This window comes from Bos taurus, chromosome 22 (genome assembly GCF_002263795.3).
Source record: "Bos taurus isolate L1 Dominette 01449 registration number 42190680 breed Hereford chromosome 22, ARS-UCD2.0, whole genome shotgun sequence".
NCBI classification, from domain to species: domain Eukaryota; kingdom Metazoa; phylum Chordata; class Mammalia; order Artiodactyla; family Bovidae; genus Bos; species Bos taurus.
The window spans coordinates 12,660,847-12,682,915 of NC_037349.1; the positions used below are offsets into that span (position 1 = coordinate 12,660,847).

Sequence of the window (22,069 nt, forward strand, 5' to 3'; positions counted from 1 at the left end):
ACTCTTATGGTTTCTGGTGGTTGCTGGCAATTCTTGGCTTTCATCACTCCAATCTCTGTCTTCACAATGCTTTCTCCTGCATGTTTCTCTCTGTCTGGATTTCCGAGCTTCAGTTTATATTTTAAGGTTAGGATGCCCTATGCACAGTTACACTATGTGGAGGAGTACAGGAGAGGAAAGTGGGATCCTAGTCTAGTGGTGCCTAAGCCACCAGAGCTTGGCGTGCTGTGTGTGAGGCTGTGTGCTGGGCAAGCGGGAAGTACTTAGAGGTGGCAGTGGTGGCCCTGGGGCAGGAATGCAGGGCGGGCAGCTTAGCCCAGATGGTGGCTGGGGCGTCTGCTGCCTAAGGACTTACTTAGCCTCTGAGGCAAGATGTTCAGGTTTCTTGGCCTCTTCAGTCTCCCTTGACCAACCCTCATCTTGGGCTCTGGGAGCCTAGAGCCAGTGAGGGCCCTGCCAGGGACTTGGGAGGGGAGGAGCAGGGATGAGGCCCAGAGGTGCAGGCTTCATCCAGTACAAATTTGCTCATCTTATACACACTGATGAATTTCAGCTACCAGAGTCCCCTTCCCCGCTCCTCATTTTTTCTTTTGGGGGCATATCATCTTAAAATTCGGAGAAATCATCTCATTTTCTCTAAAAGTGGGGTAAAACTGAAATTCGCCTTTATGAAATCTGACTCTTAAGAGTGAAGGCCCCTGGGGTCTGCATATCCCAGGCTCCAAGAATTTTTTTCCTCTCCCACTGTCTCCCACAAGTATTGAGGTTCAGGCAGGAAGTGGGTAGTGAGCTTCAGCTGACTTTGGAAACACTGCCCAGTGCCCACCCCACCTCCTTTTTTTTTTTTTTTTTTGTATTAAAAAAATTTGATTTGTTCTTAATTGCCCCAGAGTTAAAGCAAATTATTTTGGGGCGGGGCTTTGTGGGAGTGAACAGTCATCTGGCAGCTAGAGATAAGGCCTAGTAAGGCAGGAGGCAAAAAGAACTGAAGCCAAGCTTTCAAGCTGCATTATACTGTTTCCAAGAGTACATTATGAAACAGCTCAATCAATCAAAAAAGTAAATAGTACACTGCCCCTCACTCAACATCATTCAAATGGAGCAATCATCAGAGTTTACTCACTGCTGCTTGTCTCTCCCCTCTCCCCACTACTTCCTTTATTCTGCAATGAAGCTTTTAAAAGCAGATCCCAGGCATCATACCATTTCACCCTTCCATATTTCAATATGCATCTCTAAAATTCAAGGACATTTTTCTTCAGTAAGTACCATGTTATTACCCCACCAGAAAAACAGTTAACAGTTTTTTTGCTTATCGTTCGGTACCCAGCCCATATTCACAGTTCTCTGATGGTCTCCAAAATGATTGTTTACAGTTGGTTTAATTGAGTCACGACTCAGGTCCTGAGATTCTTTCACCAACTGTTTGAAAGGGTAAGTAATTTTGAGGCAGACCATGGTTTAAATGAGTCATCATTTCCTGAGAGCCCTATCAAGTCAGGGAACAGGAATAGGAGGAAGAAGGTGGTTGCAAAGCTGCGAAGTGCTCCCCAAGGCAGTGCTCCTTTCACACCCCTCAGGCTGAACAGTGCATTTCCGACATCTTACTGCCTTCAAATTACTAGTTTTTTGTCACCAGGTCCTCTAAAAAAACTCGCTTTGTCACCAAGTCCCCTAAAAAAGCTGGCTCGATTCCATAATCTGTAGGTGTTTTTTCAGTTTCCAAGTTTTCCCCTGCTCCTTGGGGACTGGCTTAGGTAGCTGATAGACGCTCTAAGATCGGTGGTTCTCAAACTTGGCTGCAGGTTGGAATCACCTGGGAAGCTTTAAAAACCACTTGTACCTGGGTCGGCCACCCAGAGGGTTTAGTGTAATCAGGTTAGGTTGTGGCCTGGGCGTGAGTAATGTCAAAAGTCCCCCTAGCGATTCTAACGTGCTGCCAAGGCAGAGAACCATGTAGGAGCCTTGCCGGGTGGGCACCACTCAGCCTTCCCAACCCAGGCTCCAAGGGTTAAACCGTGGACGAACTCTTGTGGGCGGAGCGGGGCGTGGCTCCGGGTCGGGGGCGGGGCCTGGGCCAGCGCGGGGAAGGCGGGAGCTTCCAGGCCGCCCTGGTCAGGCTCGCCGGGCGAGCGGAAACGCCTCCAGTTTTCAAAACAAAGGGGAGAAGCGGGAGGCGTGTGTGGCGCGCGGGGTTCAGATAGGTCTCTTCTGCCCGGGCGCTTCAGCATCGCTGGGGGACAATGGAGGGGAGCCTGGGAAGCGGCCGGCGCTCGGGGTCAGACGGTCAGCCGGCGCCTCCGAAGATCTCGCCGACCACAGAGGAGCTGCAGAGCCGCTTGCAGGAGACCCTGGACTTGCTTTCCTCGCAGGAGCTGCGCAGCTTCCGCGACCACCTTAAGAAAGTGGAGCCGCCCGTGAGCCAGGTGAAGCTGGAGCTGGAGGGCCACAGCCCGTCGGGGCTGGCCAAGCTTCTTGCCAAGCACTACTACCCGGCGGCCGTCGCCAAGCGCGTCCTTGTCCAGGTGCTGGAGCTGCTACCCCGCGCAGACCTGCTGCCGCGCTGGCAGAGCGCCCCCACCGACTGCCCTGGTGAGTGCGCGGGGATTCCCGGAGGAGGGGGTGCTCGGGACCGCGGGGTTTGGCCCCCGCCGCCCGGGGATTCCTGGATTGGGGCAGGGCGGGGGTGGGGTGGGTACTGAACTAGGGAGGGGGAGACTGGCGAGGGGAGGACCCCCTAGGTGAGGGCCGGGTTTGGCCCCGGAGCCCAGGTGAGCGGCGGGGGACAGAGTATCAGTGATGGGCGTTGGGGGAGGCGGAGCAAGAAGGACGAGGGCCTCGAGGGACGGAGAGAACCAGCGGCGGAGGGTGGGAGCCCGGGAGTCAGCGGGAAGAAGAGAGAGAGTTCCCAGGCACGGAATCCAAGTGACCAGTCCAAAGCAGCCATCAGGGTTTACCATTCTGGGACGGGCTGAGAAATCCAGATTGACTCAGCAAGACTGAGGTGCATTTTTGAACAGTTACCTCCGGGTGGTTATGATGGAGAAGGTTTTTAGATGATGCAGTGAGAAACTCAGTGTTTGAATATACCGTTAGAACATTTGCCATAAATCTGGGAAGATGTGGTTTAGGAGCAGGAAACGTACCAAGCTGGGGGAGGTTAGGGTTTCCCCTGGTAAATTTAACAACTGTATGTGTGTATAATATATGAGGCAGTTTGCGTATACTTATGTAGAGAGATGAAAGAGAGAGTGAGAAAGAGAAGGAGAAAGAGAAAGTAGCACTTAGATTGGACGTGTTGAGGTACACACCAAAATATACTATGGCTGGGGTCTGTTCTCCCGTGCTTATGATCTGATTGAGTTCCAAGTATGTTGCTTTGCTGACATTTGAATTTGTAATGGGTGACCACGGAAAACCACCACAAAACATGGCCTGTGGGTAGAATACTGGCCCCGGGAAGCCTTTGATTCTCCTTTGACTGCATCTGCACAGCTCTTATACTGTCTCTCCATGCTTAGTTATCATGCTTTAGACTGTGAATCTCTTGCACTTGGTAAAGTGGGTGGTTTTTTTTTTTTTGGTTTTTCAGAACCAACCAAACTACACAGTATCATGACTGCACACTGTAGATACCTCCAAAATATTTGAATGCTGTTTGTTTAATTAAAACATCAAATGGGGTCTTTAACTTCATTTGTCTCTTTATCAGAGCCTTGGTCTCCTTTTCTGGAGGTTCATGTTCAGTAATGCTCATTGGTCCTTACCCTTTTCATCTCTGGCCTGCCTCTCCCTGCCTCTGAACCTGACTGAGGACTAAAGGAGTTCTGTTAAGTTTCTGTTCTCATGAGTTTGGGAGAGGGTTTTCATGATCCTGGAAACCTGTTCTGAAACGAGATTGAAGCCTGCTGGGCCCCAAAACAAAAGAGGCGACTGTTTTTCTTGAGAGTTGCTTTCTGTTAACAGGAACCACTACAGATCATAATTAAAAAGAGAAAAGTGAAAAAAAAAATGCTCTTTTCTGTTTTGTCTTTCCACGAAAATTCATTCAGTGATTCCACGAAAGAGTCTAAAGAGAAGCTATGACTGTGTGGACGGTGAATTGGTAAGTATCTGGACTTTTATTCTAATGCTGCATGTTAGCTGGCTTCCCTGCCGGCTCAAGTGGTAAAGAATCCGTCTGCAATGCAGAAGATGCAAGAGACGTGGGTTAGATCCTTGAGTGGGGAAGATCCCCAGGAGTACGAAATGGCAACCCACTCCAGTATTCTTGCCTGGAGAATCCCCATGGACAGCGGAGTCTGACAGGCTACAGTTCATGGGGCTGCAGAGTTGGACACGACTGAGCAACTTAGTGCACGCACACACTTAATCAGTTCAGATAGTATTTAGACACCATTTGAAGGTTTTTGTGCTGCTTTTGTTGGGCTGAAAATGAACATCTGTGGTTGTCTCAAGTGGTCACATCTTTCTGCTTTCTGTTATAAATAGAAAAAGCAAAATATTTGCCAGTTAAAACCACTTTGCATGCATGAACCGAATTAGGTAAGTATGGTTAGTATCTCCATTTTACAGATCAGGGCACCGCAGGTTGTTTGGCCTTGTGCAACTACATAAATTGCTGGCTTCTGACTCTTTTCTGTTTGTTTTATTATGAACATTTAAAACATAAGCTAAAGTAGAAGAGAAAAATGAATCCCCAAACTCCAGCCCCGCCTTCCTAGAGCCCTACTTCAACAATTAGCCATGTAGCCAATCTTGTTTCATCTGCTCCCTCGACCCTGTTATTTTAAAGCAACCCTCTCCCACACGTGGATATCTTATCACTTTCATACATACAATACCTGAGTATGTATTTAGCAAGCCTAGAAACAAATGCCCTCGTCTCGGTAGAGATGCAGTTAGCCTACAGATGTCCTTGGCTGCTTCCAGTGCCTTGTACAGTTGGCTTGCTTGAGTTAGGCTCTGATTCAAACAAATACATTTGAAGGCCTGTCTTTTAACACTCTTTATTTACAATACCTTTCCTTTAACCTCTTCTCTTGTTTGTTGACGAAGCCAGGTTATTTGTCCTGTAGAATACCCCACCTTCTGGATTTCCATAACTGCATTTTCTTTACACCGTGTAGTTACGTCATTTACCATTTGCCACTTTCCTTAAACGTAGTTATGGCTATGTATAGGATTTAGAGATGAGATTGGCCTGTTGGTCCAAGTTTGACAGAGGTATTTGAAAGAATTATAAAGGAAGTCATGACGAGAGAGGTAGTCAGTGTTAAACTCGTTTCACATATAAGGCACATTTGGATTCAGTTTGGTTTTAACATTGTTTCTTGGCTTTCCTTGCAAACAGTACCGTTACGACCTAAGTGGCAGGCGGAAGGCCTTCCTCATGTGTGTGAAGAAGAACAGGCTAGGAGCTCACCAGGATGTCCAACTGATGAAGGATTGGCTTAAGGAGTGCAAGTTCGAACCGACGTTGTGCATCGATCCTGACAAAATGGTACCAAGTTAAAAACAAAAGTGAAAATTTGTAGCTTGGGACTTTCCTGGTGGTCCATCGGTTAAGACTCTGTGCTTCCACTGCAGGGAGCTCGGGTTCGATCCCTGGTCAGTAACTAAGATCCCACATGTCCTGTGACATGGCAAAAAAAGAAAAGGAAAATTTGTAGCTTGGATATTATAATCTTCTTTTCTTCTTTAAAAAAATTGAGTTTTATTACCTGGTTAGAACCAGGGCCTGCTGGGTGATGGACCTGAATGTCCTGATGAAATCTAACCGAGCTTCCCTTATGGATGTAGGAGCTTTTGTCGTGTTCCGTTCAGTTCAGTTGCTCAGTCATGTCCGACTCTTTGCGACCCCATGGACTGCAGCATGCCAGACTTCCTTGTCCATCACCAACTCCTGGAGCTTGCTCAAACTCATGTCCATTGAGTTGGTGATGCCATCCAACCATCTCATCCTCTGTCATCCTCTTCACCTCTTGCCTTCAATCTTTCCCAGCATCAGGGTCTTTTCCAATGAGTTAGCTCTTTGCATCAGGTGGCCAAAGTATTGGAGTTTCAGCTTCAGCATCAGTTCTTCCAATGAATATTCAAGATTGATTTCCTTTAGGATTGACTGGTTTGATCTCCTTGCCGTCCAAGGGACTTACAAGAGTCTTCTCCAACACCACAGTTCAAAAGCATCAATTCTTCCCCGCTCAGCTTTCTTTATAGTCCAACTCTCACATCCATACATGGCAACTGGAAAAAACATAGCTTTGACTAGATGGACTTTTGTTGGCAAAGTAAATGTCTCTACTTTTTAATATGCTCTCTAGGTTGGTCATAACTTTCATTCCAAGGATCTAGTGTCTTTTAATTTCATGGCTGTAGTCACCATCCACAGTGATTTTGGAATCCAAGAAAATAAAGTCTGTCACTGTTTCCATTGTTTCCCCATCTATTTGCCATGAAGTGATGGGACCGGATGCCATGATCTCCATTTTTTGAATGTTGAGTTTTAAGCCAGCTTTTTCATTCTCCTTTTTCACTTTCATCGAGAGGCTCTTTAGTTTTTCTTCACTTTCTGCCATAAGGTGGTGTCATCTGCATATCTGAAGTTATTGATATTTCTCCTGGCAATCTTGATTACAGCTTGTGCTTCATCTAGCCTGGCATTTCACATGATGTACTCTGCATATAAGTTAAATAAGCAGGGTGACAATATACAGCCTTGATGTACTCCTTTCCCAATTTGGAACCAGTCTGCTGTTCCATGTGTGGTTCAAACTATTGCTTCTTGACATGAATACAGATTTCTCAGGAGGCATGTAAGGTGGTCTGGTAGTCCCATCTCTTTAAGAATTTTTCCACAGTTTGTTGTGATCCGCACAGTCAAAGGCTTTGGCATAGTCAATAAAGCAGATGTTTTTCTGGAATTCTCTTGCTTTTTTGATGATCCAACAGATGTTGGCATTTTGATTTCTGGTTCCTCTGCCTTTTCTAAATCCAGCTTGAATGTCTGGAAGTTTTCAGTTCACATACTGTTGAAGCCTGGCTTGGAGTATTTTGAGCATTACTTTGCTATCCTGTGAGATGAGTGCAATTGTGCAGTATTTTGAACATTTTTTGGCATTGCCTCTCTTTGGGATTAGAATGAAAACTGACCTTTTCCAGTTGTGGCCACTGCTGTATTTTCAAAATTTGCTCTCATGTTGAGTGCAGCACTTTCACAGCATCATCTTTTAGGATTTGGAATAGCTCAACTGGAATTCCATCACCTCTACTAGCTTTGTTCGTAGTGATGCTTCTTAAGTCCCAGTTGACTTCACATTCCAGGAGGTCTGGCTCTAGTTGAGTGATCACACCATCGTGATTATCTGGGTCATGAAGATCTTTTTTGTACAGTTCTTCTGTGTATTCTTGCCACCTCCTCTTAATATCTTCTGCTTCTGTTAGGTCCATACCGTTTCTGTCCTTTATTGTGCCCATCTTTGCATGAAATATTCCCTTAGTGTCTCTAATTTTCTTGAAGAGCTCTCTAGTCTTTCCCATTCTGTTGTTTCCGTGTTTCTTTGTATTGATCACTGAGGAAGGCTTTCTTATCTCTCCTTGCTCTTCTTTGGAAGTCTGCATTGAGCAGATATGGAGAGGGATTACTGAGAGCCCTGGGCAAAACTGCATTGTGATTTAACTAGATGACAGAGAAGAAGATGAAGGGGAAGAGCGGTGGTGGATGGGTGGGAGCTTCATTGTGACCTCTCTGCCTGCAGCTGAGTCCAGGTCTAGCCCTGCCCATGCTTTGGATTAGTAACAGAGGAGAGTCCTTCATAGACCCCAGGAGTCATTGCTAGTGAATATGAAGGAACAGCATAGCAGGAGGACCAGGAAAACAGCACAGGCCAACAGAGGTGGAGTCCTGTCTCTTACCAGTTGTTAGTCTAATCCTCAACTGGGGGTGACTTTGTCCCCCCTGGGGGCTACTTCTGACACTGTCTGGAGACATTTTTGGGCTTCCCAGGTAGCACAGCAGTAAAGAACCCACCTGCCAATGCAGGAGACACAAGAGACGCGGGTTCGATCCCTGGGTTGGAAAGATCCCCAGGAAAAGGCAATGGCAACCCACTCCAGTATTCTTGGCTAGAGAGTCCCACTGACAGAGGAGCCTGGCGGACCACAGTCCACGGGACCACAGAGTCGGACATGACTCAGCGTGCACTCATGCCAGCGCACAGAGACGTTTTTGTTTTTCATCGTTGGAGGGTACTGTTGGCATTAGTGTAGATGCCAAGGTAGAACCGAGGGTGTGGCTGAACATATGAGGATGCACAGGACAGCCCCCAAGGCAAAGAGTTCCTGACACAAAATGTCCATAGCTGGGTAATTGTCTAGAAATTCTGCCTGAAATTAATGGACGGCTTTCTTCTCTCTAATTTATTATGTAGGGCTGGGGTGAGGATGAAATGAACTGCTTTATGTTAAAGTTCTCAGGATAATAGCTGGCCTATAGTAAGTACTCGATAAATTTAGATTTTGTTTCAAAGTTAAAAGCAGACTCCTTCATGTTTTCCATGGATTGTACCAGAATTTCTTCTGTGTTATGTGATTTTTTTTTAAATCCATCTTTTCCATTCAGGTGACAGATAATTGCCAATGTTTTTCTGGTTTATTCTCCCAAAGGTCCAGAAGTAACTTCTTTCTCTACATCCTGTCAACATTTATTTGTAAATAATTAGCAATCTTACTGGTAAAATTATTTCACTTTCATTTTCTTGACTGTAGTAGCATGGTTGAACATCTTTTGGTCATTATTTTCCCTTCTGTGAATTAACTGTTTATATCCTTTGCCCTTTTTTCTTACTGGATTTTCTTTTCTTATTCTGTAGTTCTTTTTCCTGAATTTTAGACAAAATAGACTGCAGATATTTTTCTCCTGCCTTGTTACTTGCCTTTTGACTTTTTGTTGCCTCAAGTCATATGGAAGTTTTTGCTATAAACTCGTCAGTCTTTCTTTTTGTCAGCTTCTTGGTTTTTCTGTCTTGATTAAACCCCATGATTTCCCAGCTTAAAATTTATTATTTATTTTTGGCCGCCCTGGGTCTTCGTTGCTGTGCAGGCTTTCTCTAGTTGCAGTGAGCGGGGCTACTTTTGGTTGCAGGGCGTGGACTTCTCACTGCTGTGACTTCTCTTGTTGCAGAGCACAGGCTCTAGGGCATGCGGGTTTCAGTGCGGGGGCTCCCGGGCTCTGGAGCACAGGCTCAGTAGTTGTGGCAGATGGGTATAGTTGCTCCTTGGCATGTGGGTTCCCAGATCAGGTGTCAGACCCTGATCTTTTGCATTGGCAGGCGTATTCTTTACCACTGAGCCAAGAGGGAAGCCCCCCAGTTAAACATTTTTTAAATTATTTTTCTATAATATCTTTATAGTGAAGGTTAGCCTTCTGCTCACTGAAACAGTGAGGTGGGAGGTCTAACTTTATTTCCAAGCCAGTTCTCATTTGTTGGTGATACATCCTTTCCCCACATACATGAAATTCCATTCTTGTCATATATTAAATCCCTGTATGTGTATTTGGATTGATTTCTGGATTCTAAAATATGTATTCATATATTTGTTTATACTTATGCTGGTGATGGAGGAGCCAGGTAGGCTGCAGTCCATGGAGTTGCAAAGAGTCGGACACGACTGAGCGACTTCACTTTCACTTTTCATTTTCATGCACTGGAAAAGGAAATGGCAACCCACTCCAGTGTTCTTGCCTGGAGAACCCCAGGGATGGCGGAGCCTGGTGGGCTGCTGTCTATGGGCTCGCACAGAGTTGGACAAGACAAGCAACTTAGCAGCAGCAGCAACATGCTGCTATATCCATGTTTTGTTCACCCTGATTTTATAGTGCTTTTGGACAGCTGAGATGATCTACCTCCCGTTCATTGTTTTTTTTTTGTTTGTTTTTATTTGTTTGCCTTTGTTTTTTACTTCTGAATGTTCTTTGCTATTCTTCAGTACCTTGCTATTCCTGAGCATCTGTTTTCTGTGACCTTGAGAACCATCCAGTTTCACAGAAATCCCTTGAGGTTTTAACTCATATGACATTGACTAGAGATTAATTTGGAGTTAATTGACAAATTAATAGTATTGAGTCATCTCGATCAGAAACTTCAGGCTGTCATATTTTATGTTGCCTCTTCACTGAAGATTTTTTAAATAATTTTATTCACTTAGATAATGTTCATTTCTTCTTAGGTTTATTCCTAGGTAATGTTTTACTTTTGTTATGACCTTCAAAGGATCCCTTTTCCATTATCCAGTTTAAATGTTTTATTCCTGGGTAATTAGGGAACTCTAGATCTTTGTAACAAGACCAGGAGCTGACTGTGGCTCAGATCATGAACTCCTTATTACCAAATTCAGACTTAAATTGAAGAAAGTAGGGAAAACCACTAGACCATTCAGGTATGACCTAAATCAAATCCCTTATGATTATACAGTGGAAGTGAGAAATAGATTTAAGGGACTAGATCTGATAGATAGAGTGCCTGATGAACTATGGAATGAGGTTTGTGACATTGTACAGGAGACAGGGATCAAGACCATCCCCAAGGAAAAGAAATGCAAAAAAGCAAAATGGCTGTCTGGGGAGGCCTTACAAATAGCGGTGAAAAGAAGAGAAGTGAAAAGCAAAGGAGAAAAGGAAAGATATAAGCATCTGAATGCAGAGTTCCAAAGAATAGCAAGAAGAGATAAAAAAGCCTTCTTCAGCGATCAATGCAAAGAAATAGAGGAAAACAACAGAATGGGAAAGACTAGAGATCTCTTCAAGAAAATTAGAGATACCAAGGGAATATTTCATGCAAAGATGGGCTCAATAAAGGACAGAAATGGTATGGACCTAACAGAAGCAGAAGATATCAAGAAGAGGTGGCAAGAATACACAGAAGAACTGTACAAAAAAGATCTTCACGACCCAGATAATCACAATGGTGTGATCACTGACGTAGAGCCAGACATCCTGGAATGTGAAGTCAAGTGGGCCTTAGAAAACATCACTACAAACAAAGCTAGTGGAGATGATGGAATTCCAGTTGAGCTATTTCGAATCCTGAAAGATGATGCTGTCAAAGTGCTGCACTCAATATGCCAGCAAATTTGGAAAACTCAGCAGTGGCCACAGGACTGGAAAAGGTCAGTTTTCATTCTGATCCCAAAGAAAGGCAATGCCAAAGAATGCTCAAACTACTGCACAATTGCGCTCATCTCACATGCTAGTAAAGTAATGCTCAAAATTCTCCAAGCCAGGCTTCAGCAATATGTGAACCGTGAACTTCCTGATATTCAAGCTGGTTTTAGAAAAGGCAGAGGAACCAGAGATCAAATTGCCAACATCCGCTGGATCATGGAAAAAGCAAGAGAGTTCCAGAAAAACATCTATTTCTGCTTTATTGACTATGCCAAAGCCTTTGACTGTGTGGATCACAATAAACTGTGGAAAATTCTGAAAGAGATGGGAATACCAGACCACCTGACCTGCCTCTTGAGAAATCTGTATGCAGGTCAGGAAGCAACAGTTAGAACTGGACATGGAACAACAGACTGGTTCCAAATAGGAAAAGGAGTACGTCAAGGCTGTATATTGTCACCCTGCTTATTTAACTTATATGCAGAGTACATCATGAGAAGTGCTGGGCTGGATGAAGCACAAGCTGGAATCAACATTGCCGGGAGAAATATCAATAACCTCAGATATGCAGATGACACCACCCTTATGGCAGAAGTGAAGAGGAACTAAAAAGCCTCTTGATGAAAGTGAAAGTGGAGAGTGAAAAAGTTGGCTTAAAGCTCAACATTCAGGAAACGAAGTTCATGGCATCCGGTCCCATCACTTCCTGGGAAATAGATGGGGAAATAGTGGAAACAGTGTCAGACTTTATTTTTGGGGGCTCCAAAATCACTGCAGATGGTGACTGCAGCCATGAAATTAAAAGACGCTTACTCCTTGGAAGGAAAGTTATGTCCAACCTCGATAGCATATTCAAAAGCAGAGACATTACTTTGCCAACAAAGATCCATCTAGTCAAGGCTATGGTTTTTCCTGTGGTCATGTATGGATGTGAGAGTTGGACTGTGAAGAAGGCTGAGTGCTGAAGAATTGATGCTTTTGAACTATGGTGTTGGAGAAGACTCTTGAGAGTCCCTTGGACTGCAAGGAGATCCAACCAGTCCATTCTAAAGGAGATCAGCCCTGGGTGTTCTTTGGAAGGAATGATGCTGAAGCTGAAACTCCAATACTTTGGCCACCTCATTCGAAGAGTTGACTCAATGGAAAAGACTCTGATGCTGGGGTGGGATTGGGGGCAGGAGGAGAAGGAGACGACAGAGGATGAGATGGCTGGATGGCATCACTGACTCGATGGACGTGAGTCTGAGTGAACTCCGGGAGTTGGTGATGGACAGGGAGGCCTGGTGTGCTGCGATTCATGGGGTCGCATGAGTTGGACACGACTGAGCGACTGAACTGAACCAAGGTCTTTGTAAATTAAGTTTGTATCTGGTCAACTTGCAGATCTCTACTTTTAGTAGGTTTTAATTGAATATATTTCTGGAAAGTCATATTATTTGTAAGTAATGAGTCTTTGGCACCCCACTCCAGTACTCTTGCCTGGAAAATCCCATGGATGGAGGAGCCTGGAAGCCTGCAATCCATGGGGTCGCTGAGGGTCCGACACGGCTGAGCGACCTCACTTTCACTTTTCAGTTTCATGCATTGGAAAAGGAAATGGCAACACACTCCAGTGTTCTTGCCTGGAGAATCCCAGGGACAGGGGAGCCTGGTGGGCTGCCGTCTATGGGGTCGCACAGGGTCGGACACGACTGAAGTGACTTAGCAGCAATGAGTCTTTGTTTCCAGTATTTATACCTCATTTAACTTTTGCTGTACTGTATTGAAATGGCCAGGATCTTTGTTACAACATGGTGAGAGCAGCCATTCCTCTCTTGCTTGTCTTTATAGGGGCATTGATTCTGCTGATGCCTCTTGATAGATTCTGGCAAGTGGATATGATTGGGTAGACTCCTCCATTCCTTGCCATTTCTAGCTTACTGAGGGTATTAATTTTATAAAATAATTTTTATATTAAAATAAGTTAAACACATGTACACCCATGGCTGTTTCATGTCAATGTATGACAGAAACCACTACAATATTGTAAAGTAATTCGCCTCCAATTAAAATAAATTAATTAATTAAAAATAAATCAATAAAATAAGTTAATAATGCAGCATTTAAATACATTAATTCTTTGGGGAACTGTAGTTTTCTTATGTTTTGTGGTAGAGAATCAGAAGCACCATAATTTTGTCAAACAAGAACCACCATTGGTAAAAGAATAAATCATACGAAGTCTGATAGCAACCAAAAGGGAAGTGATAAGTCATACTGACACTACAAGAGATGTAGGTATTTTCATATTTGTCATCTCATTGATTCACTTTGTGAAGAAGCCATCTCTGGGATTTCTGTTTTTTTCTACTTCTTTTTTAATATGTTATCTGTATTATATATTATACATATATAATATATATGTATATACAGTTCTTTTTTAATATGTTATCTTATTTTACAGGACTTACTTGGAAAAATAACATCATTTCGTGATGAACTAAATGAAATTAAAGATGACATTGGCTGTTGCCTTGTTACTCTTATGTCCCATGGAGAAGAAGGTTTTATCAAAATGAAAGACGGTGAAAAAGTCAGCCTGGAAGACATTTTTGAAATGTTTAACAATAAAAATTGTCCAGCACTTCAAGAGAAACCAAAAATCTTTATAATCCAGGCCTGCAGAGGAGGTAAGTGGAGATGTCTCTGTATCATTCTCTTTCCAGAAAATTCTCATGTTGATGATTGAGGAAAGAAAAGTAAGTTTTAAAAAATTATTTTTTAATAATTATATTAAATAATATACCTGAAGATACCTCAGACCCTTAGCTGATGTATCTTACATTATATAGCATAGTAGGGACTTTGAGCTGGGAGAAAGGGATGGAGTGACAGCTTACCTGGTTAGGATGGTTAATTTAGTCTGAGGAAGGTCTGCTGCTGCTGCTGCTGCTGCTAAGTCGCTTCAGTCATGTCCAACTCTGTGCGACTCCATAGACGGCAACCTACCAGGCTCCTCCATCCATGGGATTTGAGGAAGGTCTAAGCCATTAAAATCATTAGGTGTATCTGAGAGCCTCAAATTCTAGGGGAGAGGTGGACAATTTTCTGGGGGATGTCCTATCATTCGTGTGATTCTAGTTGGCTTGTGGGACTAATTTCTGATTTATGTAACTTTGGTTTTAATTATTTCTCTTGTGGAGATACAAGCTTCTTGTGACTTTTATTAAAGGTTATTCATGTCAATGGTATATTATTGTAGTTTGTATTTTCATTCCTCAAAAAACAGAGAGAAGAGACAGTGGTGTTGAAACAGATGATGAACCCATGGACTTGGATGATGGATCAGAGAAGAAGAGGCTGCCTACATTCAGTGATTATTTCATTGTATATCCCACCCAAGCAGGTAGGATAGTGAGGCTTGAAGATAGACATTCATCCAGAGGGTTTAGGTTATTCCTACTGATTTTTTAAAATCCTTTTTTTTTTTTTTTTGCCTCTCTGTGAGGCTTGTGGGATCTTAGTTCCTCGACCCTGGATTGAACCTGGGCCCTTGGCAATGGAAGTGCAGAGTCTTAACCACAGGATCACCAGGGCCTTCCCAGAAATCTTTCTGAAAAAAATTATCTGTGCTTTATAGATTGATGTGCATGGGAGAAAGAGCAAGCACCATTGTGGTGTCCTAAGTTGAGAAGTCATGCAGTGCCCAACAGGGACACACAGCCTGGTAGTAACTGGTTATTTAAGAATGAGGGACCTCCCTGGTGGTCCAGTGGTTAGGACTCCGTGCCCTCACTGCTGAGGGCACAGGTTCAATCCCTGGTTTGGGGACTAAGATCCCACAAGCCCAGTGGCATGATCAAAAATAAAAAAAATAAATAAGAATATTTTTCTTTCTATTTGTATGGCCTTTTTTTGGACCATCTGTTCACGTGCCTGTTGGCCATTCACGCATCTCCTGTTGCCCTGTATTGCACTGGGTTGTTTTCTTATTAAGTTACGTATATTCTGAATACTAGTCCTTTCTCTGGTACAAGTTACAAATATTCTCTCCCACTTTGTGACTGGCTTTTCCTTTTCTTAAAGATGTCTTTCAAAAAGCAAAAGTTTTATAAGCATTCAGTGGTGATTCAGTAGTAGAATTCTCGCCTGCTGCAAAGCAAGTGTTTTATGTTTTTACTCCAGTTTATTGACTTTTTTCTTTTATGGCGTATGCCTTTTGTAAGAAACCTTTGCATACCCTGATGTTGCAAACATGTCCTGTGTTTTTTTGTGTTCCAACCCAGGTTTACTATGAGAGGGTGCCATTTTCACAGTCCTTCCACACTATACAGACATATTTTGTGTTTTTCAATCGAATAATAAGCATAATTTCAGTAGTCAAACCCTTGAATACCCCCAAATAAATTCCATATGGATATATTTAGGGTTAGCTTAAAATGCTAGAGCAAAAGTCAGCGATAAAAAGGTAGAAAGGGGATGTGTACATGCATGCCAAGTCACTCAGTGTGTCCAGCTCTTTTCGACGCGTGGACTGGAGCCCGCCAGGCTCCTCTGTCCATGGGATTCTCCGGGCAAGAACACTGGAGTGGGTTGCCACGCCCCCCTCCAGGGGATCTTCCCCGCCCAGGGACTGAACCTGCTTCTCTTACATCTCTTGCTTTGGCAGGCATTCTTTACCACCAGCGCCACCTAGGAAGCCCAGAAAGGGGATAAGGAAAGCAAATATGACAAAAACTGATAACTCTGATCTGAGGGATGATTATTCGGGGGGGGCATTCAACTTTCCCTCCCACTTTAGTGTATATTTGAAAACTTTGAAGCTAGATAAAAAATGCGTATTTAAAAGTTTCCCCTTGAGAGGTTGTGTGCAATTGGTCACACAAGTCTTCTGTCTCTGCTTAGTCACTCAGTTGTGTCCAACTCTTTGCGACCCCATGGACTTTAGCCCATCAGACTCCTCTGTCCATGGGGATTCTCCGTCTTAATGCTTCCTTGGTGGCTCATATGGGAAAGAATCCACTGGCAATGACGGAGACCTGGGTTTGATCCCTGGGTTGGGAAGAACCCCTGGAGGAGGGCATGGCAACCCACTCCAGTATTCTTGCCTGGAAAATCCCCATGGACAGAAGAGCCTTGGCGATCTACAGTCCATGGGGTCATAAAGAATCGGACACAACTGAGCGACTAAGCACACACATATATTCTTTTTTAGATTCTTTTCCATAATGCCGGTGTTTCTGTATTATCAGTTCAAAGCCATTTTCTAGGTTTTAACTATGGAGCAAAGAGCAAGTTTGCTACAAGTAGAGGGGGAAATGGATGAAGTGGTTCTTTTTTTTTTTCCTTTATAGACCATGTCGCTTTACGGGATCCCCGCACTGGCTCTGTGATGATCAAGGAGATGACTGAAGTCTTTAAGCAGTATGGGAATAAGTGGCACCTCGCTGACTTCTTTACCATAGTGAGTAGATTCCAAGTGAACACGCGCTCCATCCAGTCTAAAGCTAATGCGCTTGATGAAAACATCTTCATGAGAAGATTGCCTTCAGCCGTGAAAGCATGAGGGGGGTTCAGGAGTGGCCTGTAACCAGTGGGCTGGTGAGTTTAGAGGGCTGTGGCAGAAGTCACGGCTGAGCCAGGCGCCAATGGAGAACGGACAGTGACACTTCATTCAGTGGAACATGAGTGAGTTGGTTATTAGCGAGCTTGGAAGTTCTGCCTGCACTATGGTCCTGCCAGCCTTATTTATCTCCCCCAGGAAGAGGGGAGAACCGGAGGGCTTCTTTGAGGACCAACACTATCTTACATTTGTCTGCCCAGCTTGTAGCCAATACTGAACGTTCAGTGAATGAATGAGGGGCCAGGAATTATAGCAGATTTATATACACACTGTAGTTTGGAGGAGGGCCTGATGATAGTGGTTTACCATATCAGGATCAAAGAGTTATTTTCTTCTTAATCTGGGCGTTTTATCTCTGAAGAGAGCTAACTAGAAAAGGTTGTAAATGAGCACAGTAACAGCAGTACTCGCACGTTCTGAACAGCTCACTCTGTGCCAGTTACTGTTCCTTGCAATTGACAGATATTAATACATTAAGTTTTTCAACAGCCCTCTGGCAGGTGCTTTGATTCCCATCCCCTGTTACAAATGCAGAGCTAGGAAAGTGGCAGCCTGGGCTTTCTAGTCCAGACAAAGTGCTTTTAGAGCTCGTGCCTTAATCACAATCACGCAGTATTACTCCTTAGGAGCTTCCCAGGTGGCCCAGTGGTAAAGAATCCACCTGCCAATGCAGGAGACGCAGGAGAAGAAGGTTCGATCCCTGGGTCAGGAAGATCCCCTGGAGAAGGAAATGGCAACCCATTCCAGTATTCTTCTCTGGGAAATTCCAGGGACAGAAGCCTGGAGGGGTACAGTCCTCAGGGTCGCAAAGAGTCAGACACAACTTAGTTACTAAACGAACTTACTTCTTACCTCCCAAGGTACGGTAACAATTTTTATTTCTTTAAAAAAATATAATGTTAATGCTTTGCATATGATGCTTAAGAGCTTTCAAAATTCTTTTTCACCTCATTTTGAGGTAAGCTTTTGGCGAGGGGGGAGTGTTAAAGGGAAGAAATACGATTTTGATAGTCATTCCAACCATATTCCCAAATCTCTTGTATTATTCAATTTCTCTCTTTAATAAAATAGTTTCTTGTCAGTGTTTCAAGAATATAATAATAAAGACAGATTTAACCTAGGTAGAAATTCATTTTAGTTAGGCTAACTGAAAAATTATTTTGCCAAATGGTGTTCATTAAGTCTTTTTTGAACAGCATTCATTTTTTAATTGAAAGCTTTTTTTTTAATTGAATGAAAGATTCTTTAAATTCTATAGTGCTTTACAATTTTCAAATGTTTCACACACGTCTTCATTTCTATAACTCTTCGTTTCACATACGTCTTCAATTCCAGAACTCTTTTTGACCCCTAGCCCTATCTTGCCCCTCCCCACTTTCCTGTCCCCACTGGTAACCTCTAGTTTATTCTCTACAGCTGTGAGCCTGCTTCTGGCCACTCAGCATGCAGGCCCTTAGTTCCCCTTCTAGGGACTGAACCCATGTCCTCTGTAGTGGAAGCACAGAGTCTTACCCACTGGACTGCCAGGGAAGTCCCTCTTTTTTTTTTTTTTAATTCACCAGTTTGTTGTATTTTTCAGATTTCACTTAAAAGTGGTGATATACAGTATTTATCTTTCTCTGATTTATTTCACTTAGCATAATACCCTCCAAGTTTATTCATGTTGCTGCAAAAGGCAAAGTTTCACTTTCTGTCTCTGTGTGTGTTTGTATGCATGTGTGCGCATGTGTATATACCTCATCTTCTTTATCCATTCATCTGATGATGGACATTTAGGTTGCTTCCATACCTTGGCAATTGTAAATAATGTTGCTATGAACATTGTGGTGCATATATCTTTTCAAATTAGTGTTTTTGCTTTTATCAGATATATACCCAGAAGTGGAATTGCTGGGTCATATGGTATGAACACTTTTCATTTTTAAAGTCCTTGCTGAGCAGACACTGGCAAGAAAGTCCAAAAACGAATGTGATGTGACCTTTGCGTTAAAGGCCCTTACAGCTTCATGAGGCAGCCGATGTAGGCGAGCCTACAGCCAGCCCTGGAATTCATAGAGCTATTGAATGCTTTGGACATCACATAACCCAATCCTTTCAGGGTACCATAAGTTACCAAGGCTCAGAGACGGTTGCCTGATATTACCAGGGGCAGGCTGAGACTTGAACCCAGGTCTGTGCACACTTGGGCTTCCTGGGTGGCGCTAGTGATAAAGAACCCACCTGCCAGTGCAGAGGACGTGAGAGGCAAGTGTTCAAACCTTGGGGCAGGAAGATCCCCTGGAGAAGGGCCTGGCCACCCATTCCGGTATTCTTGCCTGGAGAATCCCATGGACAGAGGAGCCTGGCGGGCTACAGCCCATGGAGCTGCAAAGTGTGGGACACGACTGAAGCGACCGAGCACGCTGTGCACACTTCAGTGCTCTTTCCAGCCACAGCGCTGCCTTCGCTGGGATGTGGGTGACCTTTGCTTTTCCTGATGCAGTCAGAGTTCTGCTCTCACCTTCGGTGGGCTTTACTAAGAGGCTTTTGAGGGCTTTACAGTTCATTTGGACAATTTGTTCTTTTATCTTACAGGTGAATAACAGAGTGGTGCACCGCGACTTTAATCTGTGTAACAAACCAGTGAAAGTATCGCTGGTAATGGAGTCGACTTTAACAAAATTTGTATACTTTTGACACAAGGATGATTCAAAAAACAAAGACTGCTTTGCAACACAGTTTGTGAAGAGCTATGAGCATTTGTAGCATTGCACTAATGGTTACCATTTTGCATTATTCTTGTCACTGATGTTTCTTCAGTTTTGTATATATATATAATTTTTCTAAGATTTAAGTCTGCTTACTTGATACTTGTCTTTTTTTTCTTTTTTTTAAGATCACTGTTTTCTGAAAAAACACTTTCCTGAATTGTTATCAAAACATGGACGTCCAGCTCCATTTGTGTACTGGTTTTATCCCGCGTTTTTCTTGCTGATTACCCTGCCCTCTGCACCCCTCATTTGGTGCTGGCTTTAAGGCTTATTTTCTTGGTTTAGTCGAGGATTGCTGGGTGTGGTCTTGTCCTCTGTTGTGCCTTATCTCCCCAGACTTGTCTGTAGCCAGTCTGATCTCTTGGATCCGTAAGCCATTCTCGGGTCTTAACCTGGATCACTCTGGGCCTTGATGCCTTTGTGTGTTTGCTTTGCACCTGCTTCCCACCTTCCTCCTTGCACCTCTGAGCTGCTGTCTTCTCCACTTGGAACCCTCTATTCCACCCCACACAGGTAAGTCCTTGCCATCCTTTAGAATTTGGTTCAAGCATCACTTACACAGGGAGGCTTTCCATAGCCTCCCTGCTAGGTCAGCCTCTTCTAAGTGCTCAGAGACTCTCTGCTCCTCTTCTGTAGCATTGAAATGACTCTATAGTGCCTGTTTTCTCTCCCTCTGCAGTTTAGTCATGAGCTCCAAGAGGCAGAGGTTGTGTGTCTCACTCATGGCTGTGTCCTAGCTTCCGTCCGCACCTTAGGACACAGAGAGGCCATGCAGTGAACGTTGTAGTGAGTGACTGATCCCTGTGTTTTAATTATTTTACCCATTCCACAGACCGGGCCTTTTGCATATCTAGCCAGCTGCCATTCATCCCCACATACATGCATGTCTCATGGCTGCTTCTACTCAACAAGTTGGGAGTTAACCTGAGTTTCCCCGAAATCCTCTCATAAAAGCCATCCCATTGTTCATAATCCTTTGACTCCCCACTGCCTGCAGGATATACCCCCCAAGTTCCCTAGGAGAATATTGCAAGTCTTTCTCCATCAGGCTCAATCTACACTACTCATGTCCTGCCTGTTTGTCCTGGTAATTCACCCTCCCTTAATAATCCTGTCTCACAGAACTGGGCTTGTGGCTTAGTGGATGGATGAACTCTCCTGGATATGTCATTGTATCGGAGTTCAGTCTCCCCTTTCGGTCTGCAATGCCCTTCCGTTCTGTGTGCTTCCCTTCTACTGTGTATTCTTCAGGGAGCAACTTGGGTCCCATCCCACAATAAAGAAAACTGTATACAGACTAATGATTTTAGAGTAACAAGCTGTGGACTGAGCATGAATTTTTGTATTCAAACTTTTGTTGTAACTCTGGACTGCTTCTGGACCTCAGTTTCCTCATCTGTATGAAAGGAGGTTTGGCTCAGCAGACCCTGAGAACTCACCCCCCTGGACTTCAGTGAACTTGGACCGCTTCATGAACTTGCTCCTGAACACCCTGCATGTGGGACTGTTGCTGAACCTAAGGGTTCAAGCTGGCAGTTGCATAAGACTGTTGGGCCTATGTGAGGATGCAGGTGGTTAGTGAGAATGCTCTGAAGATTGACAGCCAAATGAACTGAAGCAATCTGGAATCTCCAGGCCTATCTGCATTTCAGAGATCATTGTGTCCATTTTAGGTAATGTGATTTCTAAAGTATAAATATATGTGATTTAATTTTTAAGCATTTGTGTTCTGATACTTGATATGTAGCTTTGGTTTTGTATAGAGCATTAAAATGTCTCTGGTTCATAAAACATGACCATCCGGTGAGCCTTCTCTATTCACTTGGGTTTTGCAAGACTTCTAGGCACAGAGGCTTGTTTCAGGGAGGCAGCATCAGCTGAAATATCAACAGCTGTTATTTCCTGGGAGAGGTTAGGTTGTTCAGAATCAGCATGTAGTGAAGCTGGGATTTCAATGCATGAATAATATAAGAGATGGAATGCCAAATGACAGAGAAAAGTTTTAAGACAGAATGCTTTTGATGGATGGAAGGGACCTTTCCATTACCACTAAACTGAGGGAATGAGGGCTTTGGGACAACAGAGGGAAAAGTTATTTTGGAACCCTGCCCAGACCACTACAGGCAAGTTCGGGTCATGGAGAGAACTGTAGGACAACTAGGTAGCAGACAGATAAAGAGAAAGGAGGAATTCTGGTTACAAAGGTGGGTGGTCCCAGATGAACTTGATGCCTGGGGCCAGCTAACTACCCCATAATTCTCTCAGCTTCAAATCAGTACAGAATCTCCTAGCCATCCAATGCCATGTGAAATATAACCATCCCCCACCACCCCCCGCCACCAAATAGTCCCTGGCACAATTTTATATTTGAAAGAAAAAAAAAATTGAAGCCCATTTTTTATTATTTTTTAAATACAGACCCAAGGAACCAAAGTTTGCAAAAGAAAGGCTGAGATTTTTATTTTAAATGTGTACGAATAAAAAATAGTGGAGAAACTTGTGCACAGGACCAGGAGGCTGAGGTGGGAAGGAGGACACTTGGCTGGGGAGCTACCG

At 43.8% G+C, this 22,069-nt stretch overlaps 1 protein-coding gene across 2 annotated transcripts; it reads left to right on the plus strand.

Moving 5' to 3' along the window:
• The first annotated feature begins 2,146 nt into the window (after positions 1–2,146).
• Positions 2,147–21,309, plus strand: LOC515736 (uncharacterized). 2 transcript variants are annotated; one of them, NM_001034509.1, is given in 7 exon segments: positions 2,217–2,592; positions 4,053–4,105; positions 5,354–5,503; positions 13,605–13,830; positions 14,430–14,546; positions 16,495–16,604; positions 19,338–19,451. In NM_001034509.1, coding segments are annotated over 7 exon segments (1,107 nt in total). In that variant the 5' UTR covers positions 2,217–2,243; the 3' UTR covers positions 19,440–19,451.
• Positions 21,310–22,069: the final 760 nt, after the last annotated feature.

Coding starts and splice junctions, on each gene's coding strand:
- LOC515736 (XM_005222461.5), top strand. CDS start 2,244: ATGGAGGGGAGCCTGGGAAGCGGCCGGCGCTCGGGGTCAGACGGTCAG. Junction 13,831..14,429: donor AATCCAGGCCTGCAGAGGAG/GTAAGTGGAGAT, acceptor CTCAAAAAACAG/AGAGAAGAGACAGTGGTGTT. Junction 16,605..19,337: donor TCGCTGACTTCTTTACCATA/GTGAGTAGATTC, acceptor TTTATCTTACAG/GTGAATAACAGAGTGGTGCA.